The sequence below is a fragment of the Hordeum vulgare genome, chromosome 2H (genome assembly GCF_904849725.1).
Source record: "Hordeum vulgare subsp. vulgare chromosome 2H, MorexV3_pseudomolecules_assembly, whole genome shotgun sequence".
Lineage (NCBI taxonomy): Eukaryota > Viridiplantae > Streptophyta > Magnoliopsida > Poales > Poaceae > Hordeum > Hordeum vulgare.
Genome location: NC_058519.1, coordinates 458,453,521 through 458,474,316, shown reverse-complemented (window position 1 = coordinate 458,474,316; position 20,796 = coordinate 458,453,521). Strand labels below are relative to the sequence as shown.

Genomic DNA, 20,796 nt, shown 5'->3' with positions numbered 1-20,796 from the left:
GTGGGGACCCTTACACTATAGAACTTGGCTTGTATATTCCAATGATGAGCCTCCTCAAATGAGCTCTAGGTCTTCATGAGCAAGCAAGTTGGATGAACCCCCACTAGTTCCATTGGAGAGCTTACCTTAGTTCATATGTGCATCCGTTGCATGGCAATCCCTACTCCTCACATCATATCTATCATTTGGCTTTATCTCGCCTATGGTTGTCCTCATTGATGTGAGCCTTTCACACCTTTTTGTCTTCCTTCCCCATCATTATTCTCTTTGCCATCCTAAGTGCCAACATATCTTGCTCACTCTCCTCCATTGCATGAGTGCTCAAAGTCGAAAGGGAGAGGATCATTTTGACTTGTGCGTGACTAGTGGTCTGGGGATGAGTCAAAATAAGATTCCGAAGGAGACCAAGTGTCAAGTTTAGTAGATCGAGTTCTCAATTAATATATATATTTTTATGCTCTAAACCCATCTCCCACTTCTTGCACGCAAACACCATTTGGAGACATTCGAGTCACGGACAGCAAGAGCTCTTGCACCTTTATGTTCTCACTTTGCTAATTTCAATACTAAATATAGACTCTTGCTTGTTATTGTCTTGACTTGAATTGCATATCTTACTTGCTTTACTTTGAAATTCTTATATGTGTGTTAGCATGTCACCACGGAAGTTATTTGTGTTATCATTTACCTACTCGAGGACGAGCAGGAATTAAGCTTGGGGATGTTGATACATCCCAACCGTATCTATAATTTCTGCTTGTTCCATGATCTTTTGGGTGACATTGTTATATGTTCTGCTACACTTTCATATCTTTTCACACATATTTGGACTAACCTACTAACTCAATGCACCCAGTGCCAGTTTCTGTCTGCTGAAGTATTTTTTTCGCACGGACTTCTACCCAAAATTCCAGAGCCCCAAAAATCCTGAGAAAAATAATATAAAAATCAGCATGAGGGAAGCTTCCGGAGCACCAAAGATGGGCCAAAGGGGAGCCAGGGGCTGCCCAGGTGGTCTCCCTGCGCGGCCTGACCCTGGCCACGCCCACAGGTCGCCTGGGTGGGCCCCACCTCCTCTGACGCCCTCCATTGGCCTATATTTACCCTCCGATCGGAAACCCTTCCATCATATCCAGATCGCAAATTTCTCCATCGTTCCGCCGCCGCAGCGCTTCCGAGATCGGGAGCGTCACGAGACCTCTTCCCGGCACCCTGCCGGAGGGAGGATTGACCTCCGGGAGCTTCTCCACCGCCATGGACGCTTCTCGGTGTTGGAATTATGCCCTAGAGGCAATAATAAATATAGTTATTATTATAATTCCTGTATCAAGATAATCGTTTATTATCCATGCTATAATTGTAATGAATGAAGGCCTATATACATGTGTGGATACATAGACAAAACACTGTCCCTAGCAAGCCTCTAGTTGGCTAGCCAGTTGATCAAAGATAGTCAGTGTCTTCTGATTATGAACAAGGTGTTGTTGCTTGATAACTGGATCACGTCATTAGGAGAATCACGTGATGGACTAGACCCAAACTAATAGACGTAGCATGTTGATCGTGTCATTTTGTTGCTACTGTTTTTCTGCGTGTCAAGTATTTGTTCCTATGACCATGAGATCATATAACTCACTGACACCGGAGGAATACTTTGTGTGTATCAAACGTCGCAACGTAATTGGGTGACTATAAAGATGCTCTACAGGTATCTCCGAAGGTGTTCGTTGAGTTAGTATGGATCGAGACTGGGATTTGTCACTCCGTGTGACGGAGAGGTATCTCGGGGCCCACTCGGTAATACAACATAACACACAAGCCTTGCAAGCAATGTGACTTAGTGTAAGTTGCGGGATCTTGTATTACGGAACGAGTAAAGAGACTTGCCGGTAAACGAGATTGAAATAGGTATGCGGATACTGACGATCGAATCTCGGGCAAGTAACATACCGAAGGACAAAGGGAATGACATACGGGATTATATGAATCCTTGGCACTGAGGTTCAAACGATAACATCTTTGTAGAATATGTAGGATCCAATATGGGCATCCAGGTCCCGCTGTTGGATATTGACCGAGGAGTCTCTCGGGTCATGTCTACATAGTTCTCGAACCCGCAGGGTCTGCACTCTTAAGGTTCGACGTTGTTTTATGCGTATTTGAGTTATATGGTTGGTTACCGAATGTTGTTCGGAGTCCCGGATGAGATCACGGACGTCACGAGGGTTTCCGGAATGGTCCGGAAACGAAGGTTGATATATAGGATGACCTCAGTTGATTACCGGAAGGTTTTCGGAGTTACCGGGAATGTACCGGGAATGACGAATGGGTTCCGGGAGTTCACCGGGGGGGGGGGGGGCAACCCACCCCGGGGAAGCCCATAGGCCTTGGGGGTGGCACACCGGCCCTTAGTGGGCTGTTGGGACAGCCCAAGAAGGCCCTATGCGCCATAGGAAGAAAATCAAAGAGAAAAAAAGAGGAGGTGGGAAAAGCGGGAAGGACTCCTCCTTCCAAACCTAGTTGGAGTCGGTTTGGAAGGGGAGGGTTGCCCCCCTTGGCTCGGCCGAAGCCCTTGAGGGTCCTTGGACCCCAAGGCAAGGCTCCCCCTCTTCCCCCTATATATACGGAGGTTTTAGGGCTGATTTGAGACGACTTTTCCACGACAGCCCGACCACATACCTCCACGGTTTTTCCTCTAGATCGCGTTTCTGCGGAGCTCGGGCGGAGCCCTGCTGAGATAAGATCACCACCAACCTCCGGAGCGCCATCACGCTGCCGGAGAACTCATCTAACTCTCCGTCTCTCTTGCTGGATCAAGAAGGCCGAGATCATCGTCGAGCTGTACGTGTGCTGAACGCGGAGGTGCCGTCCGTTCGGCACTAGATCGTGGGACTGATCGCGGGACGGTTCGCGGGGCGGATCAAGGGACGTGAGGACGTTCCACTACATCAACCGCGTTCACTAACGCTTCTGTTGTACGGTCTACAAGGGTACATAGATCACACATCCCCTCTCGTAGATGGACATCACCATGATAGGTCTTCGTGCGCGTAGGAAATTTTTTGTTTCCCATGCGACGTTCCCCAACACTCGGACGTGCATGAGTAGTCCTCCTTGGACCATGAGTCCATGACCAGTAGCTATGTGACGTCTTCTCTCCAATCTTGTGCTTCAATGATTAGCCCTTGTGAGTTGCCCAACATGATCAAGGCATCTATGTAATTTTACTGCTATTGCTATGCTCGGTTTGCTGGGATCCGATGGATTATGAGATTTTGTTCAGATTGTGATGAGTTATATATTTGATTATACTTTTATATTATGTTCTTTAGTGATTCATGCATGTTCTCAGTTGCTTTTTATTTCTTTGGCCGAGTAGTAGATTGTAACTCCAAGACAGAGCGTAATGCATGATTGTGGGTTCATGCCCCCTGATGTCTAGCTTGAGTGATAGAAACATCATACTAGGGGATGTGCTCTTGCCACGAGGGAGAAAACAACGGTTCTTGTGACTGCGGTTGCAAGTATTGTTTACCTTGCGCAAAGTTCGTTAATGCAGTTGTCCGTTGCTTTGAGTTTATACTTTGGGTGGGGCTCGCAACTTAATACCAGCGAGATGTTCTGGATAGATATCTCAAGGTGGATGATTACTAAGTAGATGCTGATGGATAAACGATCTACTTGTCTTGGCGTACCGCCCATTACTATTGTGCCTCTAACGTTCAAGTAGCATAATTAGCATTTTGGTGCGTTCATAATTCTGTCAATTGCCCAGCTGTAATTTTTTTACCCATGCATAGTTGATTATCATCTTTTGGGAGAGAGACATCACTAGTGAACATCATGTGAATCAGGTCCACATTACCACCATTGTTTACACCTTCACCATTTACTGCTTTCATTTACTTTTCCGTTGCAATCACTATCACTATTCCCGCTTGTGTTTTGATCCTTTGCAAACTACAAGGCGGGAGAGATTGACAACCTCTCTATACTCGTTGGGAGAAAAGTTATTTGTTATGTGGGCAGGTCCACGACTTCTGCTAGCGCCAGAGCTGTGGACACCTACTTGTTGATCCTTAGAGTCCTCCTGGTTCGACAAACCTTACAGTCCCCGTGTAAGGGAAATCTGCTGCTGACTACATCTCCACATTCCACTTGGGGTAACCAATGAGGGGCGAGAACTATATCCATCAACTCGTGATCAACATGTTAATCTGAACTAAGGAGTTTCTTAGACTTAGAAAAATTAGCATGGTGCAAGGAACAACAATTTTATCAAATTGACATGTTTGACAACAAAATTTACTAGGATGCAAAACCTATACTTGAAAACTAATGGCGCAAATTAACATAAGATGTTGCTTTACAATTCACTCCATTGGACCAACCCCAAAGGGGCTATAGATTAATGGAGATTCACATTGAAACACAACAAAAAATTATAGCACATTCCTTACTTAGAATTATTTTGGACCCTCAAAACAGGAACATTTTATGGCAAGTTCACATGATCAAAACTATAGCTAAACATGAAAAACATGGCATGATAAACCTACTAACAACAATTAGACATGGAATACTACAAATCACTCCATTGGCGCACATTCAAAAGAGGCATGGTTTGCTTAATTCGAGCTTCACAAAATGGAACTTAACGTTAACAAATTAGCAGTTTTAGCATCATAGCACCTTTAGAGAAACATATTGATATGATAGAGAAGATTTACATGGCAACCATAGACATGGCATTAAAGTAGGCATCACAGAGAACAAATTCCATGAAGGAATCACATGCAAAAGACCTACGGATTAGATGCAATCATCCACGAAAGTTTGCAAGTTTTAACAGTTTTCGTTGATTATGATGCAATGCACTTTTGCCACACAGTTTTGAGCACTTAGATGAAACCCTATACGCATGCAAATTCCACCATGCAGTAGAGCACGAAATGTAGATCAATTTTCATACATATTACATTGCCATCAGATGCACGGTTTGAACACCATAAGAACAACAAAATGCAATCATGGTGATAAAACAAACTTTTCCAGACTTCCTCATTTTTACCGTGCTCGTCGGATAGCATATATAGCGAACATTCACTCTGTAGCCCAAATATGCACATTCGCAAATCGGTTAAACTCACAAACAACCGAGTCTTAACGGGTTCTCACGAGTGGGCCTTGGGCCAGATCTGGAGAGGAGGCTGGGCCAGCGAGGCACACTGGGCCGGGGCGAGGCCCACACGAGGTCGGGGCCAACGCGGGTGAGGCATGCAGCGAGCGAGTGCTCTCCGCCTCGAACCCAATCGGGGAGCAGGTCACTTGTGGCAGTAGTACAACTTCCGGCGAGCAGGGTGGGCGGCTCGCGAGGACGCGGTGGATGGAGGGGTAGTGCATGGCGTGTCTCGACCCAATCCTTCTGAATTCGGGCCGGAGATGGTCCACATCAGCGCGGGCAAGCTGTGTGGTGGCTTTGTGAATTGGCGGCCAGTGGCGGCGCGCGGTAGGGCGGAACGAGGCACGTGCGAGGGGGTGAGTGGCCGTGGGGCTAGGGAGGCATGGAGGTTGCGGTCACCTGCGGGAGACACGACTCGGGTGGCTCATTCATAGCGGCTTAGCGGTGGTTGCTTTGATGCGTCCAGTGATGACAGCTTGGGCTCGTGTGGTCGGGCGTGTTGGAAATATGCCCTAGAGGCAATAATAAAATGGTTATTATCATATTTCCTTTTTCATGATAATTTTCTATTGTTCATGCTATAACTGTATTAACCGGAAACCGTAATACATGTGTGAATACATAGACCACACCATGTCCCTAATGAGACTCTAGTTGACTAGCTCGTTGATCAATAGATGGTCATGGTTTCCTGACTATGAATATTAGATGTCGTTGATAACGGGATCACATCATTAGGAGAATGATGTGATGGACAAGACCCAATCCTAAGCGTAGCACATGATCATGTAGTTCGTCTGCTAGAGCTTTTCTAATGTCAAGTATCATTTCCTTAGACCATGAGATTGTGCAAATCCCGGATACCGTAGGAATGCTTTGGGTGTATCAAACATCACAACGTAACTGTGTGACTATAAAGGTGCACTACAGGTATCTCCGAAAGTGTGTGTTGGGTTGGTACGAATCGAGACTAGGATTTGTCACTCCGTGTGACGGAGAGGTATCTCTGGGCCCACTCGATAATACATCATCATAATGAGCACAATGTGACTAAGGAGTTAGTCACGGGATCACTTGTTATGGAACGAGAAAAGAGACTTGCCGGTAACGACATTGAACAAGGTATGGGGATACCGATGATCGAATCTCGGGCAGGTAACATACCAATGGACAAAGGAATTGTATACGGGATTAATCGAATCCCCGACATCGTGGTTCATTCGATGAGATCATCCTGGAACATGTGGGAGCTAATATGGGTATCCAGATCCCGCTATTGGTTATTGGCCGGAGAGGTGTCTCGGTCAGGTCTGCATGGTTCCCGAACCCGTAGGGTCTACACATTTAAGGTTTGGTGATGCTAGAGTTGTAATGGGAATTGTATGTGGTCACCAAAAGTTATTCGGAGTCCCGGATGAGATCTCGGACGTCACGAGGAGTTCCGGAATAGTTCGGAGGTGAATATTTTTATATGGGAAGTCAAGTTTCAGTCACCGGAAAGGTTTCGGGGTTTATCTGTATTGTACCGGGACCATCGAAAAGGTATCGAGGGTCCACCGGGAGGGGCCACGTGCCCCGAAGGACCACGTGGGGTGAAAGTGGGTGGGAACCAGCCTCCTGGTGGGCTGGTGCGCCCTCCCCAAGGGCCCAAGGCGTCTAAGGCTGGGAACCCTAGGGCGTGGGAGGCTCCTCCCACCAACTTGGTAGGCAAGCCTCCCCCTTGGCCACCGCCGCCCCTTCCTAGGGCATCTAGGGTGGCCGCCCCCCTGTCTCCTTCCCCCTATAAATAGATGAGGGGTGAGAGGGCTGCGACACACCTGAAACCCTTGCCCCTGGCGCAGCCCTCCCCCTCATACGACTCCTCCTCCTCCGTTGAGCTTAGCGAAGCTCTACCGGAGAACCACGAGCTCGACTGCCACCACGACGTCGTGCTGCTGGAGCTCTCCCTCAACTTCTTCTCCCCCTTGCGTGAGTACCAAAGGATGTAAGGTTGATAATGATAGTCCCACATACTTGTGGCACTGCCGCCTTGGTCATATTGGTGTCAAACACATGAAGAAACTCCATCCAGATGGACTTTTGGAGTCTCTTGATTATGAATCATTTGACACGTGCGAACCATGCCTCATGGGCAAGATGACTATGACTCCGTTCTCCCGAACAATGGAGCGAACAAAAAACTTGTTGGAAATAATACATACCGATGTATGCGGTCCAATGAGTGTTGAGGCTCGCGGTGGCTATCGTTATGTTCTCACCCTCACTAATGACTTAAGAAGATATGGGTAGGTCTACTTAATGAAACACAAGTCTGAGACCTTTGAAAAGTTCAAGGAATTTCAGAGTGAGGTAGAGAATCAACGTGACAAGACAATAAAGTTCTTACGATCTGATCGTGGAGGGGGTATTTGAGTCACGAGTTTGGCACACACTTAAGGAAATGTGGAATTGTTTCACAACTCACGCCACCTAGCATACCACAGCGTAATGGTGTGTCCAAACGTTGTAATCGCGCTCTATTGGATATGGTGCGTTCTATGATGTCTCTTACTGATTTACCGCTATCATTTTTGGGATATGCATTGGAGACTGCCGCATTCACTTTGTTAATAGGGCACCGTCTAAATCCGTTGAGACGACACCATATGAATTATGGTTTGGGAAGAAACCTAAGGTATCATTTCTAAAAGTTTGGGCATACGATGCTTATGTCAAGAAACTTCAACCTGAAATGCTCAAACCCCTAATCCGAAAAGTGCATCTTCATAGGATACCCTAAGGAAACTATTGGGTATACCTTCTATCTTAGATCCGAAGGCAAGATCTTTGTTGCCAAGAATGGATCCTTTTTAGAGAAAGAGTTTCTGTCGAAAGAAGTAAGTGGGAGGAAATTAGAATTTGATGAGGTAATTGTACCCCCTCTCGAACCGGTGAGTAGCGAAGCGCAGGAAAATGTTTCTGTGGTGTGTGCACCGACTAGAGAGGAAGTTAACGATGACGATCATGAAACTTCGGATCAAGTTATTACTAAAGTTCGTAGGTCCACGAGGACACGTTCCGCACCAGAGTGGTATGGCAACCCTCCTGAAAATAATGTTGTTAGACAACGGTGAACCTTCGAACTATGAAGAAGCCATGGCGGGCCCGGATTCCAACAAATGGATTGAAGCCATGAAATCCGAGATGGGATTCATGTATGAGAACAAAGTATAGACTTTGGTGGACTTACCCGATGATCAACAAGCCATATAAAATAAATGGATCTTTAAGAAGAAGATTGATGCGGATGGTAATGTGACCGTCTATAAGGCTCGGCTTGTTCCTAAGGGTTATCGACAAGTTCAAGGAGTTGACTACAATGAGACTTTCTCACCCGTAGCGATGGTGAAGTCTGTCCAAATCATGTTAGCAGTTGCCGCATTTTATGATTATGAGATCTGGCAAATGGACGTCAAAACTACATTCCTTAATGGCTTTCTTAAGGAAGAATTGTATATGATGCAACCGGAAGGTTTTGTCGATCCTAAGAATGCTGACAAGGTATGCTTGCTCCAGCGCTCCATCTATGGGCTCGTGCAAGCATCTCGGAGTTGGAACATTCGCTTTGATGAGGTGATTAAAGTGTTTGGGTTTGTACAGACTTATGGAGAAGCCTGTATTTACAAGAAAGTGAGTGGGAGCTCTGTAGCATTTCTCATTTTATATGTGGATGGCATATTGTTGATGGGAAATGATATATAACTTTTGGAAAGCATAAAGGCCTACTTGAATAAGTGTTTTTCAACGAAGGACCATGGAGAAGCTGCTTACATATTATGCATCAAGATCTATAGAGATAGATCAAGACACCTAATTGGTCTTTCACAAAGCACATACCTTGACAAGATATTGAAGAAGTTCAATATGGATAAGTCCAAGAAGGGGTTCTTGCCTGTATTTCAAGGTGTGAAATTGCGCACAACTCAATGCCCGACCACGACAGAAGATAGAGAAAAGACGAGTATCATCCCCTTTGCTTCAGCCATAGGCTCTATTATGTATGCCATGCTGTGTAGGAGGCCTGATGTGAACCTTGCCATAAGTTTGGTGGGGAGATACCAAAGTGATCCAGGAATGGATCACTGGACAACGGTTAAGAATATCCTTAAGTACCTAAAAAGGACTAAAGATATGTTTCTCGTTTATGGAGGTGCCGAAGAGCTCGTCGTAAAGGGTTACGTCGATTCTAGCTTCGACACAATCCGGATGACTCCAAGACACAAACCGAATACGTGTATATTTTGAATGGTGGGGCAGTCAGATGATGCATTTGCAAGCAAAGCGTCATGGCGACATCTACATGTGAAGCGGAGTACATAGCTGCTTCGGAAGCAGCGCATGAAGGAGTCTGGATGAAGGAGTTCATCACCAACCTAGGAGTGATTCCCAATGTGTAGGGCCTGATGACTCTCTTCTGTGACAACACTGGAGCTATTGCCATTGCCAAGGAGACTAGGTTTCACAACAAGACCAAGCACATCAAGCGCCGCTTCAACTCCATTTGTGGTTACATTCAGGATGGAGATATAGATATTTGTAAAGTACATATGGATCTGAATGTCGCAGATCCATTGACTAAACCTCTTCCACGAGCGAAACATGATCAACACCAGAAATCTATAGGTGTTCGATTCATCACAATGTAACTATATTATTTTCTCTAGTGCAAGTGGGAGACTGTTGGAAATATGCCCTAGAGGCAATAATAAAATGGTTATTATTATATTTCCTTGTTCATGGTAATTGTCTATTGTTCATGCTATAATTGTATTAACCGGAAACCGTAATACATGTGTGAATACATAGACCACACCATCTCCCTAGTGAGCCTCTAGTTGACTAGCTCGTTGATCAATAGATGTTCATAGTTTCCAGACCATGCAGATTGGATGTCGTTGATAACGGGATCACATCATTACGAGAATGATGTGATGGACAAGACCAAATTCTAAGCATAGCACAAGATCGTGTAGTTCGTCTGCTAGAGCTTTTCTAATGTCAAGTATCATTTCCTTAGACCATGAGATTGTGCAACTCCTGGATACCGTAGGAATGCTTTGGGTGTATCAAACGTCACGGCGTAACTGAGTGACTATATGGGTGCACTACAGGTATCTCCGAAAGTGTGTGTTGGGTTGGTACGAAACGACTAAGGATCTCATCGAGACTGTGATTTGTCACTCCGTGTGACAGAGAGGTATCTCTGGGCCCACTCGGTAGTACATCATCATAATGAGCTCAATGTGACTAAGGAGTTAGTCACGGGATCCTGTGTTACAGAACGACTAAAGAGACTTGCCGGTAACGAGATTGAACAAGGTATGGGGATACCGATGACCGAATCTCAGGCAGGTAACATACCGATGGACAAACGGAATTGTATACGGGATTAATCGGATCCCCGATATTGTGGTTCATCCGATGAGATCATCGTGGAACACGTGGGAGCCAATATGGGTATCCATATCCCGCTATTGGTTAGTGGCTGGAGAGGTGTCTCCGTCATGTCTGCATGGTTCCCGAACTTGTAAGGTCTACACATTTAAGGTTCGGTGACGCTAGAGTTGTAATGGGAATTGTATGTGGTTACCGAAAGTTGTTAGGAGTCCCGGATGAGATCCCGGATGTCACGAGGAGTTCCGAAATAGTTCGGAGGTGAAGATTTATATATGGGAAGTCCAATTTCAGTCACCGAAAAGGTTTCGGGGTTTATCGGTATTGTACGGGGACCATCGAAAGGGTACAAGGGGTCCACCCGGAGGACCACATGTGCTGAAAGTGGGTGGGAACCAGCCTCTTGGTGGGCTGGTGCACCCTCCCCAAGGGCCCAAGGTTCCTAGGGCTGGGAACCCTAGGGCGTGGGAGGCTCCTCCCACCAACTTGGGAGGCAAGCCTCCCCCTTGGCCGCGGCCGCCCCCTCCTAGGGCGTCTAGGGTGGACGAACCCCTCTCCCCTCCAACCTATAAATAGATGAGGGGTGAGAGGGCTGCGACACACCTGAAACCATTGCCCTTGGCGCAGCCCTCCCCCTCCTACACCTCTTCCTCCTTCCTTGAGCTTAGCGAAGCTCTGCGGGAGAACCACGAGCTCCACCGCCACCACGCCGTCGTGCCGCCGGATCTCTCCTTCAACTTCTCCTTCCCCCTTGCTGGATCAAGAAGGAGGTGACGTCCCCGGGTTGTACGTGTGTTGAACGCAGAGGCACCGTTCGTTCGGTCCTTGCATTGGATCTTCCCCAATTTGAATCGACGCTCCATCAACCGTGTTGTTTGCAACGCTTCCGCTTAGCGATCTTCAACGGTATGAAGATGTACTCCCTCTCTCTTGTTTCTAGCATCTCCTAGATTGATCTTGGTGACACGTAGGAGAATTTTGAATTATTACTACGTTCCCCAATAGGGCGGACATTGTCCGGTGGGTGTGCAGGGACGAAATTTGACTCCGAGATATGAGATATGAGGGCCACATTTGGCTAGGGGGCTAGGGTTTCGGGATTGGAAGGAGGTGGAGCTAGAAGGTAGGGTTTTAGGGGTGGCTACAAATTTGACAAGGGGAAACCCTAGTGGAGTGAGAGGGGTCTCTCCATGGGTTGTCTTTATATAGGGAATGAACAATGGTGGGATGGATCTTGTCCGTCCGATCGCGATCCCACGACCACGAACAGACGGGGGGCCTAGGTGGATCTAGTGGGCTGTGTAGATGGCTTGGGCTAAGAAGAGAGAGAGGTTTATGAAACATGACAAGTTTATTTACAAACTAAAAACGTCCGAGGTTTATCCGACTATAGTTCTGCTATATATTTAAAGGTTCGAGTATCAAACGACATGTGAATGCGACGAAATTTGGCGGGCGTTCTATCTACATTATATTTAGACCGCATGCCAAGTTTTGAACTTTCCTGAGAATTTTTTGTACATACTTTAAAATATAATATTTTTGCGATGCCGTGGGCGCGTGCATGTATGGTTAGTCACAAAACGGTGAAATACAAGAACAGAGAGAACCAATAACTACAAACGGATGCAAGTTTTAAAAAATGACGATAATGGAGTGCCGATGAAATGTGATGATGTGCATGACGCGATGGTGAATGCGACAACCAAATGAATCACACAACGATAACAAAATAAAAAGGGAATCTCCTGGAGCGTCGGTCTCGGGCTGTTACACTCTATGTCACAAAATGAAAAATAAAGTGAATCAGGAAGTTGTTAGAGTTGTGATTAGAGGAGGTAGAATGACCCAGGTTACTCTATATCTTGAAGACCACCCTAAAATAATTGAGAAATATTCTTTGGTGGGTTAATATTGATGCTCCTAGTACATCTAATAAGAAAAAGAAAAAATAAGCATGATAGAACTCTGCATGCTTCTAGTGAACCCATGATAGAAAAATATTTTGAGAATCATAATGATGTTTATATTTCTGATGCTAAGACACAAGCTCATAGTGAACATCCACCTAGTGATAATGATAATGGTAATGATGATGTTCATGTCGATGCCTAACCAGACAATAGTAAAGAACCTAGTAATGAAGTATAAATAGAACTTCTTGTTGATCTTGATAACCCACCTCCTAAGAATAAAAGATATGATAAAAGATATTTCATTGCTAGAAAACATGGTAGGGGAAGAGAGCCATGGGTTCAAAAACCTATGCCTTTTTCCTAGTAAAACTCCAAAAAATACGGATGGGGAAGATTTGAGCGCTTTAATGAAGTGCTTAGACCAGTCTTTTTGCGAACATGTTTGACGGATATTTTTGAAACGCCTCCTTATACTAAATACATGAAAGATATTATAACTATTAAAAGAAAGATACATGAAACTGAAATTTCCACCATGCTTGTGAATTATTCTTTTAAATGGGGGTACCTAAGAAGTTAGGAGATCTAGGATTACCTACTATATCTTGCTCTATTAAAATAAATTATGTCAAAACTCCATTATGTGATTTAGGAGAAGGTGTTAATGTCATAAATTTCTCCTTATATCGAAGATTTGATTTGGATAAATTGACACATACCAAAATATCTTTGCAAATTATTGAAAAATTGACTCTATACCCATTGGTATTTGTGAGGATGTTGTGTTGTAGTTGCAAATGTTACTATCTTAACAAACTTTGTTATTCTTGGTATGCCCGAGGATGAGAGCATTTAGATTATCCTTGGTAGATCATTTTTGAATAATGCATGGGTTATTATTGATTGCAACAAAAGTAATGTCACTTTTAATGTTAATGTTAACCAACATCTGGTATACTTCTCGAGGAAACAAATTTCAGTGAAGAATATTAACTCCGTTAAACAAATTGAGACAATTACTATTGTAGGGTTCAAATTTCGTCTTCCTATCGTCAAAAATATATATGAAATTCTTATTGTTGGGGAAATGCATATCCCGTTGAGGTAACTTAGTGTTATACAAAGATTTTTTGGTTTCATGTCTGTCACATCCCTAGATTCCCTGTTAGGGTTTAACATCTTGTGCTCATGTCTTCTTTCATTGCATTCAAGAAATGGAAAGAAACCCAAAAGCAAAGCAAGAAAACCAAAGCAAAACCCTAGCCACTCTTTATTCAAAAGAAATACAACTATTGCCAAAATCAATGAACCCAAAATGGCCTTCATAAAAGTCCAACATTTCTGATAAATATTGAAAACAAAATATCAGAGGTGAAACTTATTTTCAAACCACTTTTGGCATTTTAAATTTCAGTTAAAAGCTACTGAAATCAATTATATATTTGATTTCAAATAATTCAAAGTTTCCAAAAATGTTGAAAACATTATGAGTGGTTGGAAATATTCCAACTAACACTCTGGTATTTTTCAAACTATTTTTAGGAATAGTTTGGAGCCAAAAATAAATGAAACAATATCAGATAGAATAAAATAGAAAAAGAAAAGAAAATAAATGCAAAAAGCTTACCTCACGCTCACCTGAAGCCTAGTCCACCTTAGCTCTGTCGTCTTCCTCCTGCGAGTCGGAGCAGGAGGTGGCCACCGCGCTCCCCGGCGCGCCCACGCAGCTGCGTGCCTGCCTAGCCATCGCGTCGCGCTAGCGCGAACGGGGATAAGCTCCCCGAGGCCTCCCCAAGCTCATCCCCTCCCCATTCGCCCTGCTCTCTTCTCTCTCTCTCGGCCGCCATGACCGAAGCTTGAGCTTGAGCTCGCCATCGCTCCTGCCCCTCTCCCTCTCTCCTGAGCCGCACAACAGCTTCGCCGTGATCCCCTGAAGCTCTCCAGCTAGTCGCGCGACGCCGAGAAGCTCTGAAACGTTGTGAAGCCACCGTCTTCTTCCTCGGGTCACCAGAGCTCGTCGCCGTCATTCTCCCTCCTCAGGCCATCCCCGCGCCCACTCTCGACGCCTCTGCACTCCCCGTGAGCTCAGGGTCCTTTCCCCTAAGTTTCCCCCCTCGATCCCTTCCTCTAGACCCCGATTCCACCGAAGCCCGACGAGATCCGCCACGGGACCTTGTCGCCGGTAGCTCTCCGGTGATCGGCTGGTCCATCTGAGGCCACCAATGGCTTCAATGCGTCGCGTAGGTGCTCTAGGAGCTAAGCCCCGCTCGTTTTGCCTTCGGTTTCGTCGATCCTGACATAGTCTGATCTTCGGCCGCCGCCAAGCTCATCGCTGGCGTCATCTCTGGCCATCTTAGCCTTGGGTCTTTGCAGAAATGAAATTGCGGCTGTGCGCTGGTTCGTTTGGGGCCCTCCGCCGTGCATTTGGTCGTCGGAGATGGATTTCCGAGCCCCTCCTCCGTTCTGCTCGTCGTCGGAGGCTCACCGCCGGCGAGATCGACCTCGCCGCCGGTGGATCTGACCCCCTGAGCCTATGAAACGTGGGGCCAGCCCGTGGCTAATTAAGTTTAGTAAAAATAAAAATAACTTATTTAATTAACTTAGTCAGACAGTGACAGGTGGGTCCCCCTCTGTTAATTAACTAATTAAGTTAAATCTAAATTTAAACTGACTAGATACACTGACCAGTGGGTCCCACTGGTCAGGTTTGACTTTCAATGGCCAGTTGGACCTGCTGATGTCAAGCTGATGCAATAACTCATTTTCTGTTTAAAAATAATTCCGGAATAAGTTCAAAACTTTGGAAATTCATAGAAAATTGAATATAACTCCAAATTTGACAAATAATATATGTAATTGGATCAGAAAAATTCAAGGAATCCAATGGTGCTATTTTCATGCATGAAAAACAAAGTTATGAGAAATCATCAGGTCAAATCAATTAAAAGAATGTGATAAATTATAATTTAAATGATATTTGAATTATGATTTCAAATCAAGATCACCAACAGGGTTCTGCCAGTCATTTCAAACCATGCTAAATTGCATTTCATGCATCATTTTGTTGCATATGTTTGATACTGATTGATTGTTGATTATTCCGGTAGGCCTCGCTCCTCCGGATACGTCTGATTATCCGACTGACGGATATCAACCTTCTGCCGAGCAACAAGGCAAGCAACCATTTTGATCATCCCGATAAATCCCATGTTCTCGCTCCTGCTCTTATTTATTGCATTAGGATCAAATGCTTTAAATGCTTTTTCCACGTTAGTTGAACCCACTTCTTTTGCATGACCTGTCCTTGTCACAGTAAATAGCTGAACCTTGCAACCTAGCATACCTGGTAGATGCTTAAGCCATGATGTGCCTTATCCTGCTATGCATGCTATGCTTAGAGTTGTGTATGGTCTGTCATCTGGACGATGAACATAATAGTGATAATGTGTTCAGTAGTAAAGGTTGTGTGTTGAACTTGATTTGGTAAAGGTACCGGTGAAAGGCTATGTAGGAGTACATGGCGGGTTGTTTCATTGGAACCGTCCTTAGGAACTGAGTTTTGTGTATGTAATCCAAGATAGATACTACCACACGTTGGGATACTTAATTGACCCTCTCGACTTATTAATCGCTTAGTACTCAGTCCAGGAGTTGCAAGTAGTTTCTGGTGTTTATAGTCATGCTGGTGCCGTGCGTAGCGCTGACCTTAGAGGTGGGCTATGATGCGGTAGGCAGTGGCACGGTGTACCAAGTGGCTCCCGGATGGTGGGCTTGGGAACCCTGCGCACATCGTTTGGGGCCGTGGCGGAAACCTCGGCCGGACTTCCGTGCGGGTTACCCTCAGATAGGCGATAGACCTGGACTAAGTATTAGCGTGGTTAACAGTCGTGGCCGACTCCCTCGCTGGGCTTCCGCTTGAAGGTTGCCGAGGTGCATGACGTGCACACGGCGATAAGTGGTGAGAGCGTGTGTGAAGAAGTACACCCCTGCAGGGTTATGATCTATTCGAATAGCCGCGTCCGCGGATATGGACTACTTGGAAACATATGTTGTTCATAGATAACTATAATGGCTACTCATAAAATTGTCAAGATAAGCGTGAGTGTTGTGGACGACATTTCCGTAGGGAGACAGAATGATTCCATGATGGAGTATTGTTGTGGTGTTAGTGGACTCGTGTGCGAGAAACATAGTTGTCAAAACTATTTAAAAATGCAAGTTGTCTAGCCAAGAGTCAAATGCTCGCTTTCTGCATGAAACCCCACAAATCCATGTTGATAAATTGCATGAGTAGATAGATTTCCTAAAGTTTTGCTGACTACTTTCATACTCACGTTTGCTTAATAATTGTTGCAGAGGTTGTTAATGACCCTAATGGAGGGTTCTTCCTAGACATCAACGACGACGAGTAGCTCGTATCCCAGCTACGATCTGGCCCTAGGATGGGTCTGTAGATAGGTAGGCCATGTGCCTTTGTCTTTCCATCTGCCTGTACTCAGACAGTTTTAACTCTTCCGTTGGCTTGTAAGACTTGTGTGTAGGAATCATGATGATGGGTCGTGAGACCCCTATGTGTGTAATATTATGTGTGAGGCTCTTCCGAGCCTTCTAAATAAAGTTTGTATGTTTATGGTTATGTTGTGATGCCATCGATGTATCTATACATATCGGTATGCCATGCGTACGTGTGTTGTACTTGATATGTATGGGGTTCGAACACCTAGTCGTATGACTTAGTAGCACTCCTTACGGGGAAGTGCCCCTTTGTGATTCCATCGAGCCATGGTAGTTTGCTACTGCTCCGGACACATTGGTTGACCGACATGTGTCCTTCTTAGCTGCTGTGTGTGTCCCTTTGGGAAATGTCATGCGTATGTAATGGAGTCCTTGTAGCTTGCTACGACTCGTCTACATTTGTTGATGACCGACACCTGCTTTGTTGGGCCATGTATGCCTGTCCCTGTACGGAACTGCCGCTTTAGCTTATGACTAGACATGTCGATCCGGGTTCTTTGACATTGGATTGCTAGTGACACAATTGCATACGCGAGTCAAAAGGCGCAAACGGTCCCGGCTAAGGTAAGGCTGCAGCCGTGGGGATAACCGTGCATGAGACCGCAAAGAGATGCGATGTGTTACAGGTTGGATTCCTTAGGACTAGGTTACTTATCTTTCTCTTAGGATCATGTTTTTGATCGGTAGATTATAGGATGATGAGTCGAGAGTTACTTCGGGTCTCTCTTATTTCAAGGAAAATAAAGTAAGTTTTGATGACCATGGAATTGAACTTGATAGTTGAGTGGTTACGCTATCCTATTTTTATGGGCTGTCTCAAAATTGTTTTGAGCATTTACAACCGTTATGCTGCCCAATTTTGTCTTCAGACACTACTAGGAAAAGGGCTATAGATGATATAGATACTAATGGCGCACCACACAAGTAGTGCGCCACTACTATATAGTAGTGGCGCACCATGTGAGGTGTGCCATTAGTGTGATGGACACTAATGGCGCACCACACATTCGGTGCGCCACTACTATATTTTTTTTTGCAAAACTACTAATGGCGCACCAGCAGCTGGTGCGCCATTAGTAACCAGGGTTACTAATGGCGCATCTGTTGGTAGTGCGCCACTACTATAAATTTTTTGGTTTTTTTTGCAAACTACTAATGGCGCACCACAGCTAGTGCGCTATTAGTAACCAGTGTTACTAATGGCGCATCTGTTGGTGGTGCGCCACTACTTTTTTTGTTTACAGAACTACTAATGGCGCACCACAGGGGGTGCGCCATTAGTAACCAGGGTTACTAATGGCGCATTTGTAGGTGATGCGCCACTGCTAATTTGTTTTACTAATGGCGCACCCTTAGGGATGCGCCATTGCTATCACCCCCGCTAAAATCCCCCATGCCAGTCCCCGCGCGGCCCCTGTGCCCGTATCGACCAAGTCGAGCTCGCTCTCCCCCGTATCCCTCCCCTTCTCCTGCTCTCCCTCCCGGCGGCGAGCCTCGTCGGACACGCTCCTCGACGGCGTCGGGTACCTCCCCGCGCGGCCCCTTGGTTAGTCTCCTTCCCTTCTCCTCCCCCTCCGTCCCTCTCCCGCTCGTCCCCATGGCCCAAGGGGGGGCTGGCGACCTAGGGTTAGGTGCAGAGCTCCCTCATGGCGGCGAGATCCAGACGGGGCCCGGCCGCCGCCGGCGCATGTCCTCCGTCGACGCCGCGGGTAACCCCCTCCGCGCCTTCACCTCTGCGACGTCCCTCCTTTTCCGCACCCTTGGTCCTGCCGCATCCCCCTCCAGGTCCCCTGTGGCGCTACTCGGCGGATCCCTGGTATAGCTCTCAAACCTGGTACTGGGTGTGCTGGGTGCTGGTGCACAAGGTGGGCCTAGGGAGCAAAGGCGCAGCGCTGGCCAGCGCCGTCTCCTACTCCACGAACCTGGCCATACTGTGCCTATACACGAGGCTGTCCGGTGCCTGCAGGAGGACGTGGACTGGGTTCTCCATGGAGGCCTTCGCCTTCAAGGAGTTGCGCCAGTTCGCGGAGCTCGCCGTCCCCTCAGCAATGATGGTTTGGTGAGGAGAAATCGTGAGCAAGTCCCCTCAGCAATGATGGTTTGATTTCTGAAATGACAAATTTCTTGTTTTTCAAATTTGCAGCTTGGAATGGTGGTCGTTTGAACTGCTTGTGCTACTGTCTGGCCTTTTGCCCAATCCTAAGCTTGAAACCTCTGTATTGTCGATATGGTAATCAAATCAAGACAAACTTTTGCAATACACAGTTCACCAATTTTTATTTTTTCCCTTTTGTTCTATTCTAAGTTGTGCGTTGCTGAATTCTGCAGTCTTAACACCGGCACTCTCATGTTCACCGTGCCGTCCGGTCTCTGTGCAGCCATAAGGTGCCGTAAAACTCACAAACATAATGTTAAATGATGTATATATGCTGATTGTTGTCTCAGTTTTTCCTGCATTTGCAATGCAGCACACGCGTTTCCAATGAACTTGGTGCCGGTAGGCCTCAGGTAGCGAGGCTGGCAACCATAGTTGTCATATGCATGGCCCTGTTTGCAGGCTCAGTGATCTCCATCACAATGATTTTGCTACGCAAGTCTTGGGGTTACATGTACAGCATTGAGGAGGAAGTCGTGACTTATATTGCCAGGGTGATACCTGTCCTCGGGGTTTCTTCCTTCATAGATGGAATTGACACTTCCCTTTCAGGTACGAGCCACATATTTACAACAATCTGGAACCTGTTATAGCTCTCCCCAACACCCAGGTACTAGTTTAATGCCCGTGCGTTGCCACGGGAAACCCATGAAAAACAAAGCCGTGAATGAAAAAGTGTGACAAACGGCAGTGTTTTTCTCCTCTACATTTGTTGAACATAGTCGTGTGCACAAAGGTTTTGTTACCATAAATATGAAATTTAGCAACATATTCGATAGGTTTCTGATAGTGGAACATAAGTAGGCCCTGTTGGAGACCTGTAGTTCTTTACGATCTCCTTGACTCACTTTAGGAATTTCATTCATCTTTGCACAAAGAAATATACGAATGGGAAAATTTAGACTATGCAAAGCTTGCAAACAAAAAGAAAGATGTTCTGCTCTTGGTTGTACTACACCACAGTTTGCAAAAAAGTAAAAAAACGTGATCAAACTAAATAAAAAAATGAGACAACAAACCTTATCAAGTGTTCGAGCTTCTTGCAAAATTTCAGCCAAAATTAGCATCCCAGGAGCTCTTACTGAAAGAAAAAACGATGTTCAAAGTTTTGTGCACTGTTTGAGCATTGATTTTGTTTTTTTAGTGAGAGCTCCATGGATGTTAATTTTAGCTGAAATTTTGCAAGAATGTGGAACACTTGATAAGGTGTGATGTCTCAAATTTTCAGATTTTTTTGGAGTTGATTTGAACTCGTTTTTCAGGTTCTTTGAAATTTGTGTGTAGTGCACCCGAGGGTAGTGGATACTTTCAGAAAAAGAAAGATCAAATTAAATATTCTGGTTAAGCACGTAATTATTAAGCTAGTTGAACCTACTTGACGCAATTGCAGTTTACATCTGAATAGGTACATTATACATATAATTTATGGCTTTATTTGGCTACAAAGGATGTAGCATGCCCTGTAGGAGTATCAAGCCATTACTCACTCTCCCCTTCTAACTTTTAGGAGCTTCCTCGACACTTTGAGTGCTATCGGGTAATAACGCAGTGACATGGTCGGATGCATACCAATGTTCTGCATTCATCAAATCCTA

General features: G+C 45.5%; 1 protein-coding gene across 1 annotated transcript; it reads left to right on the top strand.

Annotated features, from left to right (window-relative positions):
• The first annotated feature begins 18,643 nt into the window (after nt 1–18,643).
• LOC123428167 (protein DETOXIFICATION 16-like) lies at nt 18,644–20,606 on the top strand. Its single transcript, XM_045112337.1, has 7 exons — nt 18,644–18,755; nt 18,832–19,105; nt 19,190–19,276; nt 19,375–19,431; nt 19,515–19,753; nt 20,346–20,407; nt 20,592–20,606. The coding sequence occupies exons 1-7, from the start codon at nt 18,644–18,646 to the stop codon at nt 20,604–20,606; spliced, it is 846 nt and encodes a 281-aa protein (XP_044968272.1).
• The last annotated feature ends 190 nt before the right edge of the window (nt 20,607–20,796 follow it).